This window comes from Rhopilema esculentum, chromosome 17 (genome assembly GCF_057945365.1).
Source record: "Rhopilema esculentum isolate cy_ngs chromosome 17, ASM5794536v1, whole genome shotgun sequence".
NCBI lineage: Eukaryota > Metazoa > Cnidaria > Scyphozoa > Rhizostomeae > Rhizostomatidae > Rhopilema > Rhopilema esculentum.
The window spans coordinates 886,493-906,302 of NC_142831.1; the positions used below are offsets into that span (position 1 = coordinate 886,493).

The 19,810-nt window shown below is 35.7% G+C and overlaps 1 protein-coding gene across 1 annotated transcript; it reads left to right on the top strand.

The window, feature by feature from the left end:
- The first annotated feature begins 2,906 nt into the window (after positions 1-2,906).
- LOC135696387 (isobutyryl-CoA dehydrogenase, mitochondrial) lies at positions 2,907-19,235 on the top strand. Its single transcript, XM_065215770.2, has 15 exons — positions 2,907-3,046; positions 4,271-4,371; positions 5,710-5,761; positions 8,530-8,647; positions 9,129-9,207; positions 9,967-9,997; positions 10,809-10,885; positions 12,030-12,093; positions 12,485-12,558; positions 13,023-13,109; positions 13,440-13,488; positions 14,755-14,852; positions 16,105-16,257; positions 17,561-17,663; positions 18,179-19,235. The coding sequence occupies exons 1-15, from the start codon at positions 2,950-2,952 to the stop codon at positions 18,238-18,240; spliced, it is 1,245 nt and encodes a 414-aa protein (XP_065071842.2). The 5' UTR covers positions 2,907-2,949; the 3' UTR covers positions 18,241-19,235.
- The last annotated feature ends 575 nt before the right edge of the window (positions 19,236-19,810 follow it).

Consider the following 19,810-nt stretch of genomic DNA (forward strand, 5'->3'; position numbering starts at 1 on the left):
TAAATTCAAGAGTATACTAATATTTCGCCCCGGCGTACAGGGCTTCATCAGAGTAAATGAAACGAACGAGTGAATGGATTTGAAATGTGAGATGGTGGTGCCGGATTGGTGGATGTTGAATGGTGTGAATGCAGCGCAGTGGAGAAAAAATGGGATGATGGAAGTGGGGGAGGGAAAGGTGGTGGGTGATGTAAGGGGATGTGGGTGGTGCTATGGAGATTGATGCAATGGGATGATAATGATGACTATAAACATGAAAAAAAAATATAATAATAATAATAATAATAATGGAAACTTTTCATTTTGAATTCCTGTTAAAACTACAATTACAAATCTCACTATTACAAGGTAATTTGTAACTGGCTAGCCTGTGTTTACAAAATAAAAACTATTACGTCGTAGTAATGAGAAAAGATAAAAAAATGTTAAAAGGGGATTAGCTCTGGATGAGTCCAAGTTTTGTTTCTACAGCAGAATATATAGTATGAGGTGCGAATGGAGATGCTTGTAAGTTTGGAGATGAGGTAGCGTTTCTGTTGATGATCAATGGACAAAGAGTCACACATGTCGATGAATGAGCTGCAGGAGTCGCCAAAAATACCGAGTGAACTGATGGAAAGATTGACAAACGAGACTGACTTAAACTGACGTTTTAAGTCAGATACGAGGGTGGCATATTTCTCTAACTTTCTGACAGCATTGCAGTTGAGATTTGTTTCAAAGCCTATGGTTAGCTCTAAAACGTAAAGACAGTTTTCCTTAGTTTTGAGAAGTAAGTCAGGGCGTAGTTGATCTCCAGTTATGATAGAAGGGGAAAGAAAGCCTGGTAAATCTGCGTAGAGAGAAGACCCATTTTTTGCTTGGAAGGAAGTGGCTAGAAAGTTTAATGCAGAATTATGACGCCAAGTATAGCGGCCTTGGTCAAGGTACACTTTGCATCCAGCAACAACGTGTAGAAGTGTTTCTGGAAGAAGACAGAATTCACAGTCAGATGTTTGACTAAGGTTCCATTTCAGCAGATTTTTACGAGTTGGAAGAGTGTTGTTAAGATACTTGATGGTAAAGTTAAAGATGTTACTAGGCAAATTGCTCTGTGTACTTGACCAAAGTGTTCAGCTTTTCCAGTGAATGTTTCAGTAGGAAGGTAATTGTAGCTCCCTGAGATGGTAAGTTTTGAGAGAGACGTTCTTTGTTATCTGATTTGACAGCCTTTAATACCTCTTTAGTATTACGATAGATGTCGTACTGTAGGTTCGTTCCATGACTGGTGTTTTTCCATAGGGTTTGAATGTCAATATTAGGAGAAGATTTTAGGGCATTGCGACAGACAGTTTGGCATTGCGTAAATTTGATAGAAGGCAGTTGTAGATTTATGCCAATCTGATTTTTTGAGAGGATTATTCCACTCAATGTTGCAGAAACAGGAAGATCAAGACACTGGCGAATGTAATTGGAAACAAGATTGTCTAGGTTTTGGACAACCCAGGTCTTTGGTAGATCTGCAACAGTAAAATGCTATGAAACTTTTGACAAAATATGACGATGGTATAATAGCAGTTTGTTTTTAGGATGGAGAGGTAAGTCGTCAATATCCTTCATAAGAATAGAGAAAAGAGAAACGAGTTTAGATTTATGATCTTGGTTACTCATTTCAAAATCAAAGAAACGACCAAGATACTTAAAGGAATCGCCATTCTTGACAGCAGGCACTATTTGGTTACAGATGAAAAGTTTCGGTTGAAATTGGAGGGATCGCGTAGAGTGTTTCTTGACACCAAAGGTAACACATTTGTCAACCCTGACAATGAAGTTTGCCCATTGGCACCATCTGGTAAAGCAGTTTAATAAGAGTTGGTTCTCCTTTTCTCCACTGGTAACAACAGCAGCATCATCAGCAAACTGAAACCAGTGTACTGGCTAAAACATGCGGTCATTACCATCATGGGGGGAGAAACCAAGCTGCTTATATTTACCTGATTTGATGTATTGTATGAACGTGTTGAAGCAAAGGTTGAAAAGAAGGGGGCTGAGGCAGTCACCTTGCAATACGCCGCAGCGAACGGGAATTGCAGGGGTTTGGAATTTATCAGTTATGATACAGGTATAAGATATAAGCTTAAAATCTAGATATAAGCTTGAAATTAATGATTGAATTTCCGAAGGTATATGATGATAAGCAAGAATAGCTGGTATCAGCTTGTGGTGAACTTCGCCAAAGGCGTTTTTGAGATCCAGCAAAGATATCACTAAAGATCGTTGCTTAATGCGAGCTTTATTTATTAAATGGCCCATCATTGCTGTGTGCTCTAATGTACCTGATACTTTTGAGGTGATGCCTTTTTGGATAATAATAATAATAATAATGGAAACTTTTCATTTTCAATTCAATTAAAACTACAATTACAAATTTCACTATTAAAAAGGTAATTTGCAATTGGCTAGCCTGGGTCTACAAAGAAAAAGACTATTACAAGCACAAACAAAAGAAATTAACAAAAAAAAGGAAAAAGTGTGTTCGTCATTGATAATAATAATAATAGTAATAATAATAATTGTGATGGAACTGAGAATATTGGAATGTTGATGATAGTAATGGTGGTGATGATGATATGGTGTGGGTTGTGAGGGCGGCGTGATAGGTGATAAGTTGTTTTGTAAAGTTAACGGTCGGTGGTTCTGTTCATGCCGTTGGGGGTAAGGGTGTTCGCCAGGCCAATGAGATATTGCACCTTAACTCGACGAACACTCTCTCGTTTGTCATTAAGTCAAAGTAGTGGTGTTATGGCAAGGTCGTGGATGGTGTGTGCTGGGCTGCAGAAATGTTCTGCAACACCAGACTTGTCTTCTTTCTTGTTGATAATGTTGAATATTATTGAATGCTGGAAAAAGTTATGACTAAATTCGAAATGGGAACGAGGCTAGAGGGCAAGAAGGAGGTGGAGTGTCAAGATGGCGCTAGCACGAACATGTTCCAGAGTCAGTTGTAAACATTCCACCTCGCTCCTTGGTTTGCTGTACAGGCGATCGGTTTCAACATGTATTGATAGTAAGTTTTTATTTTTCACCTAGCGTGATAGTAGAAATTTTCCTTGGGAAACCACAGGGCTTTATTCGAAAAATCTTCTCAATGTTTGCTTCAGTGTTCACTACTTCATTCAGCCAGGAAAGCATATATTTGTAAGTTTAGGTTCTAAATCCTTTGTATTGTCATTACCCATATGTTTTTGTGTGTTTTGTTTATGTCACTAGCCATATTGTACTTCTTCGCAAAATTAAAGGATGTTTGTGCTTTCCCCCCTTTCATTCGATGAGTAAATAAATAGATTACATAATATCTGGCTGAGGTGCGTTTTAGTTTAGGTACCATCAATCAAGTCGCTGGTGACTTCTGATGATTCTCTGTCAAAAAATGTGTCAATTCTGTTCTGTCCATTGCCTTTCCATTAAGTTGACCCTAGGATTAAACCTGCAGTAATTTGATAATAAGTAAGCTGGAATCTGGCAACTATTGGTAAATTAATTTTTAGCATAGTGTTTTTTGGTTTTTTGTTTTTTAAAGCTGCATTTTGATACCAGACAGCCTGTCTAAACTGCTAGGTTAATTATTATTCCAAAAAATGGTTATTCTGAATGACTAGTCTAGGCCAAAGCAAGCAAAGTTCGTCCATACGTTTGTCCAATTACAATATGTTGTACCATTCACAGTGAATCAGTTCTTTGTAGCATCTTTAGTATAATAGATGATTTGGATAAATTGGCAAAATTTCTTATTTGTGAAAATGCAGAGTTTTCTCTCTTGTTATTTTCTATGATGCTATTGTTTCCTCCAGATTATCAGGTCCCTGAGGGTCTTTGAAACTGCTAGAAAATTTCTTTTGTATAATGCCTGAAAGTCCAAGTAGCATTCTAAACAAGTCCAACTAATTAATAATTAGCAACTAAATAAAGCCTATTGTGATGTTGGTTAAAAGAAACAAACATCTTCAAAGGAATTTTCACAGCTAAGGTACCCAAGAACAAAGATAACGGAGATCTTAATCAAAACAACTGAAAAATAGCTTTGAGCTGAAAACTGGTTGGTTTAAACAAGGGTGCCTGCAGCACAAATTGACTGTCACTGGCAGAATTAGCCTTTAGTCGGGTGAGATGATTGTGAAATATGCCAAATGATTTAATTATGATTGGAAATTTTTGCTCTGTTTGACTATGTATGAGATGTCCCATGTCCATCAATTGTCTCTTTACTGATCTATCATATGCAAATATCTAGTTTCAGATGGACTTAATGATGATCAGAAGCACTTCCAGCAGGTTGCCCTGGATTTTGCAAAGGAAGAAATGGCACCATACATGATTCAATGGGACTTAGAGGTAAGGGAATGTAAAATATACTTATTTTCTTCATTGATGTTTAGCAAATTTCATTTCATGAGTTTGTCATTTTTAAATGATTCAGTGAAGACTGTTCAGTGGAAGAATTGTTCTGCACTAGGACTGAATTTGAGCAAGTGAACAAGAGGAGTTACATAGTAAGCTAGTTATGCTTGTTAACTCTCAAAATTTAAATTGACCTCTTTTGTATCTTCAAGACCAAATTGAAATTGGTTGGATACAATAACAAAAGAAATGAGAACTACACTTTTTTGTTTAATTTCAATTTTATCTCAAATAATTCTTCAAAACAAGTAATCAATTTGGTTTAAATTCTTGAGTTTCCTTCCTTGACTGACCCCCAGAAGTTCTTTGCTTTCTTTGATTTTCTTGGGTATTTCAGATAGAAAAACAAATTTCTTCATAACTCACTTAGTCTTTTGTTCCACTGTAGCATTTGACATGCAGGCAGCAGAATTAATATAGTGTATAGGTCATTAGTATAGTATGTTTTGTTTATGAGAAGTGAAACTTTAGGAAACAGAAGGTCTTTGACCTGTGAAATCAGTCTCAACTAAGTGTAAGTGTAATTCAGGGCTAGAATAAGAGGGGGTTTGCAACCAGTGTGCCTATCAATTTCTTTCAAATTCTTTCAATTTCTTTAATCTTTGGAATTTCTTTAAATTAAGCTTTTTTCTGCCAGTTATAAGTTTACACACTGAGACAGTGTTCACTCCCATTTCTAAATCCTGATTATGCTAAAGACCTCGTAATTATTTATCATCAATAACATCTTGTCAATTTACAATTTTGAAGTATTTGCGAGCTGTAAACAAGAAAAAAAGGAAAAAAACATTCTGTCATTTTATGAAATTGCAGCCTTTCCTTTTTTATATTATTTTCAAGCTGCCACACATATTCATCTTTCACTTCTATCCTGTTTGGAATTCTAGAACATTCATTTCTTAACTAGAACATTTGTAATATTTATTCTTGTACATTGTAAAATGCTTAGTAATCCTGAACATTCCTAATGGCCAATGTAAAAGCTAGAGTAGAATTGTAACAGAGAGTTGTTGTTTTAATGGTGTAGGTGTGAAATTGTTGGTTTCTACATTGTTCCTCTGGGTCAGGCAAAAATATCGGTGAACTATTTTCAGCTTTGTTCATAAGCTGCAGCCTTTAGAAGTAGAACACAGAGTTTGATTCAGAAACTTTTTGCTTACCTTCCATTTTTGAACTTTGATCAATGTGCAATGGATAACAAGTTGGTAGCATTTTTCCTCACTGATTTTTTAATAAGTCTAAGATTTTTATCAATCTCTTTTTGCAATGCAGGAAACATTTCCAGTGGAGACCTTGAAAAAAGCTGCTGAACTTGGATTTGGAGGTAAACTTATCTTTATTAACCAGTCATCTATTGGTCCGTCATGTTTTCGAAAAGGGGCCTAATTCGTCACCTAATGGCCAATTTTTGCAAGAAAGAAAAACTACATGCCAAAGGCTGATCAAACTTAAGTTAATCCCTGGCTCAACTTGAATCTCAAGCTTTTTAACCTGGGCTCAACCCAGGTTGGGCCAATGGGCATGAAAAAAAAGAAGGCAAATTCTGTTTGTAGTGATCTTATCAACCTTGGTTGTAAAGTTCCTTGTAAAGAGAGCTTTTGTTATAAAGAAATCAGGGGCATTGTGGCAAATGAATTCTAAAGGGGGCCTGAAAGAAAAATTTTCTGGCAAAATTTCTTTGATTTATATTGATCAAATCGAAGCATTACATGTTAGTGTAAGTGGGGGGGAAGACACATAACTTTTGCCTTAGCTGAAAAGATATTTAAATTGCACTTTGTATCTTGTCTCTGTTTCTTCATATTTACTGTGAAGGTCCCTGCCATCTCACAAACCTATAATTGGTAGATTAGGACAAAGGTAGAATAGAGTTACTGCCTGGAACAGCACCATGGTTGCCACCGGAGGTCACAATCTTTTTTATAATCTTAATGCTTTAAGTTTGCCAGAAGGCGATGGTATTGATCGACTTCTTCGTTGTTTTACCTTATGCAACATAACTGCATAAATTTTCAAATCTGGGAGAAACTTTTCAAATCTGGTGATAGGTACAAAATTGGCACTGTCACGGTCTTCAATATCAAATAAAGATATATATTATGACCTATATTGCAAATTTCCATAACCAAATTTGGACCTTGAAGATTCGGATTTCAACTGACCAAATCCGAGCAGCAAATCACTCTGTAGTAGAAATCGGAAACTTCTGAGAAATCATTTTGTTTTTGTATTTGAAATCTAATATTTTCTTTACAAAAGTGAATTGCTTCTTGATAGTACGATAAGTATTTTAGTCTATGTAATTATGTCACTAAAAGGTTCGTTTCACTTCTCCTTTTTATCCACAGCATAAGTTTGAGAATTTTCCAAAATAACAATGATTTTTCTGAAAATCTGCCAAATTTTGAAAGAAGAAGGTGCCACGGCCCCCTGCCCCTGTCCCCCTATCCCCGGCCACGACTCCCTTGAAAAGATAAAGGGTAGCCTGTGGCTTCTCAGATGCTATGCTCTGACTGTCAGTGTTTTGTAGTATTGACAAGCTTTAATTTTGTCATACATTATACTTATGTATTGACATGTTGGCAGTTGATAAATCATGAACAATTAAAATCATGATAGAGACTTTTGTTGCGTAGTGCGTTGAACTTGTGTTTGCAGAGATAATTTACATGAATTTTCTTCAATTATATATTGGTTTAGTTTTTATTAGTCAGGTGTAATTAGGATACAATTGGCGAATTCTTCATTAATGACGCAAACTATAGACCTGCTTTTAGCTACTGTAAATCTTTAGATTACATCATCACTCCGTGCAACCGAAATGCATATGTTGGAAAGGAGTATCGGAAGCGAACACTTAATGTGCGATTTGGCGGTAGATCCTCAGAGCCTGATAGGGCAGACCAGATGAATAAATCATAGAAGGGTTGAAGTTATTTGACCTTCAATTACGTAATGGGAATGTGAAGGTTAAGTGAAGTTGTTTATTTATTCGTTGCCATGACGCAATGTAGCATAGACCGTTAGTCATTGTGATGATTAGAACTTTTGTGTAGTTTATCCATGTGTCACTATTTTTGAAGTACAATCGCTGATTATTTGCTTTTAAATTTTGCCAAGCACCTCTCAGGCATGGAAGGTTCATGATTTTTGCACACAGAGCAGTATTTACTGTAGTAAACTGTCTTTAAATTGCCTTCCACAAGAAACATCTCCACAAAAAAGCTTAATATTGTTGGCGCAGAGTGAATATCTAATTTCGGGTATTTTGAAGAGCACGGGTCAGAAAATCCAAAGACCTAAGTCAATGCTCCTTGATAAAACAGTTTAATTTGGACAGTATGGATTGATATAGTGCGACGCGAACGGAAAAATAGAAATTATCTACGCCAATTTTCTATAAAGGGAGCTATGCATCAATTAAGCTACACCTAAAAGATATCAAGCCGATTTCTGGCAAACAAGATTCAAGCAAGCTAGCAGCCTTAGTCTTGGATAGTTTTCATCGAAAATCTAGGCTCATTTTCTAGTATTTTAAAACTGCTTTACCCTCGAAAGTTTAATCCATTACTAGGGGTTTCTCATTAAACACTATTTAAAACTATTGTCCCAGCATGTCTACTGAAAGTCGTGCAGTTTGATGTAAACAGCCACCGAAAAGTTGCAAAGAAGCTACTTGAACCAACAATTAATCCCATTACTAATATCATGTTAGCTTAGGAGTCGTTTTACTGTTAAATTTTTAATCTTTGACTCATTGCTCAGGGCAGAGTCATGAAATTTTCCAGCAATTTTTCCAAAAATCCCCTGTATTATTTTCTCCTCGCAAGGTGAACCGGTCCGGTGTTGTATCACGCTGTGGGTTTTCCTTGTTGCAAAAGTCAGGGGCGGGAATAAAATGAATCTGAAGCTGCTATCGGTAATATGGGCGCTTATAATCAGCTGAAATGTTCCCACAGTGAAAGCGTACAACTCCTTGATTTAGTGAAGGGAGGCATGCCAATTCAGGTTACCAAGGAATGGGCAATTTCCCCCTGTTGCACCCTCTTTTTTTTCACTGAACGAAATCAAATGCAATTTTCTTTCTTTCAGGCATCAATGTCAGTGAAGAATACGGAGGTAGTCACCTAGGTCGGCTTGATGCCTCAGTAATTTTCGAAGCACTCTCCACAGGCTGCACAAGCACTACGGCTTATTTGAGTATACACAAGTAAGTTAATTTTGCATGGCTCTTTCGTGATAAACCGTACGAATTAAGGATAGAATTAAACGGAATGGAATGAAGAGCATGCTTAATTTTTTCTACCTAACCTGCTTGCAGATTAATTAAGGAGAAGGACAGAAAGCGAATTCCCTTCCGCCTTTCTCCGTACAGTCTGTACGCAGGCTATTCATGGAAAGCTTTTTTAAAGTTAAGGCCGAATCCAAAGTTCTTTCAACACTGCACTTAATGACAGAATAGATATTTCCCTATTGTATGACTTTACATGGGTTTATTCTATGACTATTATATGACTTTCAGGAAAGTCCTGTAAGTAAAATGGTTTTAAAATCCAATCCAACTCGTGGCGACCTCCTGATACAGCTCAATGTTGAGGTAGCCATATCATTTGGCAATCAACATCATTTCATCTTTGCTATATAATAATTTTATTTTAGTGGATTCCTAATCCTCGTTTTATGAATTTTAGTATGGTTGCATCTTTGATTGATAAAGCTGGAACAAAGGCTCAGAAGGAGAAATTCTTAACATCATTGACATCTTGCGAGGTTCAGCAAAGTCTTTACTTTCCTATTGTTGTAGCCATTAATTTCAAAGAATTTAAGTTTCATCATCATAAATTTTGTATACTTTTTCCTTTTTACAATCATATTCTATTCATCTGAGTGGACTAATTTCGCAAACCGTCTTGAGTTTTTATCAACGAGGAACTATTTTCATTTTGCTAGTTGTGCTGTATCCTAATTGTTTGTATTTAATGTTTGTAAAATCAAGTAAAATATTTTATGAAAACATTAAACCTACTTTCAACGTAATTTCCCATTTTTTTCTCAACTCCATTGAACAATAGCTAAAAAGCTAAGCTTTTTTCATATTCATATAAAAGCTTTTCTCGTATTTCATTTTATGCTTCAAATTAAAGGATCACAACTAAGAGATAATCTCCCAAAGTCCATGAAAGATATAAAAAAAGAAATGATAAATCTTATCATTTAAAGAACGAATGCTGTTAGAGTATTATAATTATGAAATGAGAGAAAAATTAAATTTAATCAGCATGCTATATTATCTTGTTTCAGCTGATATAGCCAACATTATTTCTATTATTGTTTATTACTGTTCTGTTTTCAATTGAACAATTTGTTAACGGCTCGAGATAGATAAGTACATACTTTTCTTGGGTCCTGTATATTACAGTATTAATATAGTGTTCTTCTTCTGTAGGATACGAATGAAATTGGATTGAATTGAAATGAATTTAATATATTCAAAGCTTGTTCATGTGTTTATGTAAATTTGTCTTTCAGAAATTTGCATCGTACTGTTTAACAGAGCCAGGTGGGTTTGATTTCATTTTTACTAACAAAGTACAAATTAGCATCCGATTTCTTCTTGTTTGCATCACATGCTCTATCTTGAAAATGCTTCGTTGGCAATCTCCGACGTAAACCATTCAATTAAACCCGTGTTATATAGCCAAGTGAACTATTACTTTGTCCATTGTATGTTTAATGTAATATTTGCCATTCACGATAAATGCATCCTGCACTAGTCATATCCTCAATTAATTGGTTTTTAAAATTGTGTTTGAATATGATGTAATAGTTGAGATATGAGATCTTATCGAGGTACCGTTTATAGAAAGGAGGACCTGTTACTCCCACAACGTTTTTTGTTACATTTATCATTTGCTTGGATCGATTTTCTTCCTTGTTGGAAACAGTAAAACCTTAATTAACAGACACTTCCCGTCAACAGAGTTCCTCAAATAACAAGCATCTTTGTCCCACAATAAATTTTCTGCGGTGAAGACACTGCAGAAATAGTCTCCGAACAGCGGACATTATCCCGCAATAGGTGTCCGTGCTATTGAGGCTTCACTGTATATATTTCATGTGAAGTTAGTTGTAATTTGTCGTGTGGACACCTCACTGTTTGATAATACATATAAATTCATATCGAGTCTCTTTTAACAAGAATCTTAGTACTTGCAAGGAAAAGAGGCAAAGACGCCTACGTGATTTGACCTCTTGCTATGTTTTTTTGGAATTTTTGTGTGAAAGCCCCTTGTTCTTTCATAGCTCGATTCACCTGATGGTTGCCATCTTTTTCTTTGAGGATAATGGAGGTGATGATTTAATTCCTTTAGGAAGTGGTAGTGATGCAGCATCTTTACTTACAACTGCCAAAAAGGAAGGTGATCGCTACATTCTTAACGGAAGCAAGGTAAGCATGCGCGTGAACCCGGTGGCTTAAGGGTTTGGCTTGATATGGCGTTTATTTTTAAGACACATACTTTTGGCATTGCCTCAGGCACCCCAAAAGCTATGAACGTATTACGTAGGCTTGGAAATATGCACGCTTTAATGGTTCTTTCTCTGCCCAAGAATTCATTCTACCAGTTATGAGTAGCCTGCGCGTAGACTCTAAGTATCTTACCAGAACTTGGTAAGATACTTAGAGTCTGCGCGCAGGCTAGTCTTGAGGTGTTTCCTTAGTTAGTAAATATTGTAACTCCTAATCGGAAAAATTTGATAGTGTGAAAATTTTACATAGAGTTTTGGCAAGAAATGATTATTATCAAGAGACATGATATTATTGGCTTCTGTTTTATTTCAAGGAGTGTTGAATTTGATATCGAATAAACAGACTTTAACTGATAAAAGTAGGTGTGATTGGACATGGTTAGTCAACGAAAGGAATAATTAATGATAATCGTGTAATGAAATTATATGCCCAATGTAAACTGGTTTAAAGCAGGTTTAGTCAAGTGAAAGCAGGTTTTTAATCAGAGGTGTTGCCGCATGGTTGCAAGTGATATCGTCATTGTAATCGATTGTCAGAATATGTCCTTGTGATCAATGTAATTTTTTTTCCTGTTAAATTGTGATACATGGTGTTTATGCGGAAGTACATTCAGATATAACGTTTTTATAGAACAATCTTGTCTGAACCAATCAGCTAAACATTCAAAAAATCTTATGTGCTCGCCACGGATTTCTTCAGAAACCGAGCCATGAAGCACAAACACCAAGTATGCAGCAAGTTTACCTTCTACAGACAAAAGTTGATTGTTTTCGTGCAATTTTTATCAAAAATTGTCAAGCTACTGATGTACTAATTTTGGAAAATTTTGTTGAAAATGAAACGCATTGGCAAAATGTTATGAATTTTAGATAGATACGATGGTTAGGTGGATTTGGCGTTAGCCCCCTCCCATGGCGTCTACGTTGAATTTCAATAATTAAGCAACCAAATGTTAACCGACCCTTTGAAAGCGTGTCGGAGAATCCGGAAAGTGGTCTTGGGCGAAGTTGAGAGAAGCTTTAAGAACTACCAATTGATTTGTAACAAAATTCGTTTGATCTAGATGTTTATAAGTGGTGGTGGTGATACTGACGTGTATGCTGTCATGGCAAGAAGTGGAGGACCAGGTTCGTTTATGTAGCATTTTACGCCTAGCCTAAAAAGACCATTGTTCCAACATGATTATATCCACCATTGTGTCATTGTCAATTTGCTGATCTTGCGATTGTTAGAGAAGAAGGCTATTCAGTGTTCATAGGGATATCTCTATCTCAAAACATGTGAAATGGCAATTTACAGAACCTTTGAAAAGGGCAGCTTATAGGTTTTATGTATCTTGTGTCATGAAAATTACTCGCAATTATAGATTGTTACTAAGTAAATGTGATATAGCAATAATAATTGAGTAGTTACAAATTGAGGGAAGGAGAAAAAAGAGTGAATTCTTGAAAGTGGAGGGAAGAATGAAAGGGCATTTGTATTCTTTATATTTGTTCCATGTTTACTTTTACTTTTCAGGACCAAAAGGAATTTCCTGCTTTCTTGTCGAAAAAGATTCACCTGGCTTGGGATTCGGTGCTAAGGAAAAGAAGGTAAAAACTGCTAAATTCATCTTGGTGGATTCGTAAGATTTTAAGACATGCTGAATTATTTTGATTATTCGAGACTAGCAGGAGGAGTGTCTTTTCTGATTATTGTTTTAGCCTGGTTGTACCCCTAAATTCTACCGCTTCATTTTACCTGCATCAAATTTTCTGTGTTAGGGATTCACATTCATATTCACATAAGCTTGCCTTAACACCTTGAAGTTATAGTTTGATCCAACTTTAGATAAATCATGAAACACCCTAGCCTAACTTTTAGTAAAATCAATTTGGACTGTCAAAAAGTACTCGATACCGTATAGGCGGAGCTGTACATGATGTTTGGTGTATAGAACAGGACGGCTGTAAGTTGCTACTCCGAGTTTCAAGCTTAGTGTGATCACCAGGCAACTGTTAATTTAAATGCATATATACATTGAAGATTTTTGGAAACACTGTGCTTTGAATCGCAGGTTGGTTGGAATTCACAGCCGACACGTGCGGTAATCTTAGAAGACTGTGAAGTGCCAGCTGAAAATTTACTTGGGACAGAAGGATATGTAAGTCCTGAATAATCTTCGTCAAAAATTGCCACACTGATGCTTAGGTTACATTCTGAATGATATTTTCAATGCTTACATGATGAATTCTTTTCAATACATTCCAATGTGAAATTAACTGTATCATAACTACCAAAGTCTGTATTTATTAAAGACTCTATAGTTTTTATATTTTTCTTTTTCTATAGATAATCTTGCTCAGTCATTAACTTATTGATTTTCCTTCTAATTTTATTTGTCACGCGTTTGTCATGTCTCGAATTATGAAACCAGGGAATAATCAATCATTGAGGTTAAAATTACATCGTTGAGAATTTTCCTCTTTTGCAGGGATTCAATTACGCAATGCAAGCATTGAATGGAGGCAGGATCAGCATCTGTTAGTATCTTTGGTTTTCGGTTGCAATCAAATACACTATGTCTCACATCATTAGCATCCGTATGATGTGGTCCCTTGGTAAAATGATTTCCCATAATGCCTCATTACTTTGATCCAGAATCCTATTCCTGAACTTCTAAGCCAACCAAACACTCTGCTCTCATTGCTCTACAAGTTTTAAGTTTGCTGTGATACGCCTCATCGTCAAGATACAAATCATTTCTGATTTACGAACTTTCAAGGAATAGCAAGAACTTTTTCGAATGGCGAAGTTCGAATTGAAAAAGTATGTCTACTCGTAGAAATGAACAGTTGTGAAGGATAAACTTGTAACAAGGAAAAATTGAATTAGGCAGTCGAATTATCGTTCATTTACCGTAACTTGGAGAGAACAAAAGTTCTTTTTCTGTACATGTCAATTGCTGAGAACTTTATTCATATCAATGGTAGAATTCCATCATTCAATCCAAGATAAAAAATCCTAACTACAGAAGAGCCAATATTTGTTTGCATTTACAGTATTTTTAATTCAGTATTAACAGTACTTCTATTGCGAATTCTGCGATAACTACGAATAAACCACGAAAATAGCTGGGGCTCGTTATACCGAGGGTTCGTTATACCGAGGGTTCGTTATACAAAGACTATTCCCGGGGGGGGGGGGGGTGCTCTCACTAAGGCCTGACAGGGGGGTCCAGTCCGTTTGTGGGTCTTACGAAATGGCTACCAAATGGTCCATTTTCGATAATAACTGAACTGCTCAGTTTGGCTTGCGATTTGTTATAGATAATGAACAAGATTTATCTTTCTCGAAATAACAACAATCAATTATGAAGAAATTTGTCCAAAAAAAACCAGGCGGCATAAAGAAATGGATGCTACCAAGGACATAATTTCGGTTTTTATGCTACCGTTTGAGCGGTTTTGTCAAAAAGTACTACCATTTGAGGATAATTTTCTAAAATTTTAGCGTTGGCCCTCTTTGACCCTGACCGGACCCCCCGTCAGGCCATGATGGGAGTACCCCCGGGGAGTATTCCAAGGGACCAGACTTTTAATTCGTTAAAGTGAATGATTGTTAATAAGTTGGCTTCTTAAAGGGGGGATTTCATTTTAGTTGTACTCATCTATCTATCCAGTAGGCCTTTTTGGCGTTTTTGGCGTGAGTACAATGTATATACTGCATTTTGATTCTCGAAATTCCCAGAGGAGAGTTGTTAATTTAAGTCTCTGTTTTTGATGCTTATGTTTTTCATTTTGTCCTAGCATCTTGTTCCCTTGGGGCTGCTCAGACCGCATTAGAGCATGCTAGAGATCACATTTGTGTCAGAAAACAATTTGGACAACCACTGGCCAATAATCAAGTATTTGTCTTTAATTTCGCATTATAAATTTTCCAACTCCCGAAAATGAAATCGGAATTTATACAGTATAAGATGTCCAGCAGTCATTATACGACACACGTAATTTTTGTCATTTGTTCGTGGTCATTTTTGTTTTCTCTCGGTGCATTGCTATGCTCCTTGTCTCATCAAGCATTTCTTGATGCAAGTGATAGCTGTGTAGATTGGAGCTCGTTGGTAGGAGACAGTCATGCAATCTATTAGCTTCTTTGTTTCTCGTACATCCAAATCGCAAGGTCTAAAATTCCCAAAATTACCAAGGAATAATAAGAATTAAGTTTTAGTGGACCAGTCTGCCAATGATGACATATGATTCAGTGACCACATAGTCTAAATGTAGACACGTTTCATGAAAAAGCTGCATGGAGACTATGCTTCACGGAAATACCTTAATATGATTGCGTTTGGCAAAAACATAATTGCTTCGGTTTACCTGATGTCCTGAAATACTTACATAGTGATGAAATTTTCAACCAAATCATTATTTTTTAATTTCAATTTTTTTTATTGGCAGCATAAAATTTGTCAGTTTTTATCATCGCTGTGGACGTATAAGCTGTAAACATTTGATTATGGAGATGTAGATGAACCGAATTGTCAAAAATTGTATAACTTGGAGTTTTATCAAATTGTCTATCGCTACATTATCAAATAAAGATTTGAATTGAGCACCCTAGAAAGAAATTTCTTATATGTGCATGACTTCATTAAAATTATCTTTGTTTGTGCACATACCGCCAAAGATTTGTTTCAAAATCTAAAATAACTATCGTTTATACATCATAATTGCAACGTCGAAATTTCCAAACATTATCATAAAATAATAAGAATCAAGTTTTAATAGTCCTATCTGCCGGTTGTAAAATACGATGTATTGAAAACATTGTATAGATGTAGGCACGATGCTAGACTTTACTATACTATAAATTACTGAGTTATTGTTTCGCTGCCAAGGCTTTCCTAGTGAAACTACCTTTTGTCATATTTGTGCAATTCTTGATCTGATTGTTGTCAGATTGAATCTTTTTCATCAGCAAATAGCATCTTTGGCGTCATTATTGAAGCCCTCTTTATTGAAGATACACTTAAATTTACTAGCAATGCAGCTTTATACCTTTTGGTAGCAAAATGTTAAACACGAAAGTTGTAGCAACTTGCCTTGATCATATTTTGCTATTTTTCGATATCTAATTTTGTTCTCCTTTTTCTTCAGTATTTGCAATTCAAGCTTGCTGAAATGGCATCAGACCTCGTTGCTTCGCGCCTTCTTGTTCGACATGCAGCAGCGGCATTAGATGAAAACAGGCCCAATGCAGTTGCTCTCGCTGCTATGGCAAAACTTCAAGCAACAGATAAATGTTTTGAGGCAAGTGATCTTCTTTTGAAATGAATTGTTTAGAACCGTAGGAAGAGAGAACCTAGACCGTAATAGACATATCATAATACCAGTAAAAAAATATATGCTTTGCTATGTTATGAACGGGGCTTTCTACAGAAAGCAGGGGGCGATTTCATCACAATAAGTTGAAGAGCCGAATATTGAAATGGTTCATATCCTTATATGCCTTAATATCCAGTGTTCCAGTTTCTACACCAGGAAGTGTCGAATTATATTGAAAAGTTTAGAAATTTGTTCCTAAGCAACTTCAGTTTTTAATATTATATCCAAATTCAAGAAAAAGCGCTAAAATGTTCAGCGCGAAAAGTATGCTATTAACCGTAGTTTAGAAAAGCAACTGCTTTTGTAAATAGAAGAAGAACGATATGGTATGATATTAGCAGAATGGCCAGCAAAAGAAAGGACTGTTCGTGGGTGACAGGACGAAATATCAAATTGATTATAAGAATGCAACTACAGGGTTTTACAGAGTAGATTCAATGCATAAAGTGAACCAATTGCCTTTTTGTAATTTTCCTCAACTTGTCCGATGAATTTGGTACTACTTGAACATGAGTAATCGTCTTCAAATTGACAAATCGAAATTTTCAAAGCCTGGAAAAACTTGCAAGAAAATAGAAAAAAGGAAAAATGTACCTCTCCCCCTGCTCCTTGCTTCTTTTTTATAGTGTACGTCGATACGATAAATTTCATAAAAGATACAGCCAAAGCGAGGTCATATCCAAAGCGAGGTCATAGCCAAAGCGAGGTCACAGCCAAAACAACTTAACTGAATACGACAGAAAACTGAGCATGATTGAATTCGTAATAAGAAAACATCAAGGAAATAACCATGCTTACGATACTGCCACCAAATTGCCTCTGCCAGCCTCGCTTTTTTGGCAATTTCAGCAACCATTTTGCTTATAATAACAACACCCTATAAGGGTCTGTAGAAACCATTTTTATTTTTAATTTCAGAATGAGGGCATTGGTTTGCTCACACGGGGAACCAATGTTGAACTACATTTTTTCAAGATTAGGAATGTTCTTTGTCAATAAATGAGGAAGTAATGAAAATATCGTAAATGATCTCACTTTCACTTCAATTTATATCAACTTTTTTCTTCGACCTTTCTTCGGCGATGTTATTTTTTCGACTTTACATGCAAGGGGGCCCACTTTGCTGTTGGAGACTGACAACGCCTGTATGCGTGTTGTAAACCAATAAACCTTTCTATTCAGATCTGTTAAAATGCGTTAAATAGAGTTAATTTCCATCTGCCTTCAGATTTGCAACAGCGCTCTTCAAATGCATGGAGGCTATGGTTATTTGAAATCCTACCCTGTTCAGCAGTTCATGCGAGATTGCAGGGTTCATCAAATTCTGGAAGGTTTGTGGCAGTACCTATAAAATTTGGGCTATGATATTTCCCTATATTTCGTTTGCATTGGAACATTTTAAAGACATCTTATCGCTTTTATGTTATTTTTCATGAAAGTCCAATTGAAATTATCTTCCAGTGATAACAGAACTTGACAGGTTAGCTAAAAGAGATATCATAGTGAAATTGTTGATCTAGCTAGTAACGTACAATATCATCTTGGCTTCTGAATTCCATGCGGTAATCATTACATTAATCAGTGTACTGTACATTCTGACCCGATTGACAGGGTGCTATACATACATGGGAGCTTGTTGCTAGAAATCGAACATGGATGTCATAAAATTGTATTCCGTTTTCGGATTCGCTTTATTTAGGACCTGAAATCTAACTTGTTTATGATACTATGAAACTCTGTAAATATAGATATGTAAAATCTTTCTTGACATGTATATTGTGTTATATGAAGGAATAAATTAACCATGAGCTAGGGATTAACTTCTTACATTCTATTGTTTTTGTAGGTACAAACGAAGTTATGAGACTCATTGTATCACGAGACTTGTTAAAGGACCACCACAGTTAATCCACTAGCCATTTTCTAACAAAATTTGAAAAGTAATTTAATTTCTCTAGGGTTTTACTATTTATATATATTAGCTTGAATTGCCATTATATGTGTGAATAATTAAAAGCAAATCTTTGTAGATTTTAACTTGTGTGTTTATCTAGTGAATTTTAAGTTTTTTCGAGTTTACATGTTTTAACATTATTCAAAACAATCAAGACAAGGAGCAGATTTAATTAGATCTAGGGGTCGTTACAACCCTGGCTTTTCTTTGAACGAACTATAAACTTTTTGTTCAGTGAATTACTTTGATTCTCCTAAATAACCATTTTCATATATAATGCCATCCGGCAGATGAACCTTAGATCTCAACTAGTTGCAAAAGCCTAAAACGAACAAAGTGAACCCTTTTCCTCCTTCATGTTCCAACCCCAACCTTAGAGTGGTGCTATTCAAGGTCCTATTCATCACCATAATATTTCATTACGCCCAAAAATGTAGGAAGACAAAACTGGAGTAAAGGAATTTATCAGTTTGACATTCAGCTAAGACGTTTCAATTTTATGTATTTACACTGTCAACATCACAGAAGTAATGTCTTCCTTAGATCCAAAACAGGAACAGTAATGTCTACATTCAATACAACAGGATAACTAGCATTTAAAATCCTTCCAGAAGTTGAGAACTTTCTGTAACCGACAAAATTCAACACTATTTTTCTTCCCAATTAAAGAAACAATTGTCAGAGAAATTTGTCTCATCACGAGATAAAGTATCAAGGTAAACAAATTAGCGGCAAAATGGCCGGCCCCACAAGTACAGATTCGGTACATCAAATACAAAATTTACCCTTAACAATTTCGTTATTTTTGACCATTTCAGCAAGTATTTGTTAAAGTTAAATTATCCTTGCCTAATAACATTGTGTATAGGTTTTGTGTTGGACTATGCCTACCTCAATTTAACACTTTACTTTAAAGACATTTTTCATTTGGATAATTTTATTATGCTCACTCACTTGTTTGCTCTTGTTTATCTTGACATTCGCAATTTATATTTTAATGATTTCAAATGAGAGATCCGCTCAATCCGATCCATATTGACGACTTCTACGATAGCAGGTGAAGTTAGACATGCCAAATATCGCATGCTTTCTTTCTCATTTGTGAATAATTCCAGATTATTTTTTAAAGAAACTGCATACAGTGAAAATCCGGTAATGCCCCATTTAATTTATTAGCCAAAGACTTTAAAAAACTATTTAAGCCTTTTCCTAAAGATAAATAATTCTAAGCTCTGTTTTCATTTGTTAATTCAACATTTTATTTCTAATTTGGCTTCAAATATTTCAAAATCAATGATCCCCAAAGTCTATTAGACAAATGGTCAGTTGCAGAAGCTGTTCCTTTGTTCCAGCAGGAAATATTGTACTTGTTCTAGCATAGGCGTAGAAGACAGATTCAGCCCCCCCCCCCTAATGAGGGAAAATGTATCGCATTTCATGCTCCATTCGAGCAGTTCTATATCAATAAAACTTTAATTTAGCATTTCAGACCCAAAAATTACGAGGTGATCAAAAAACAGGTTT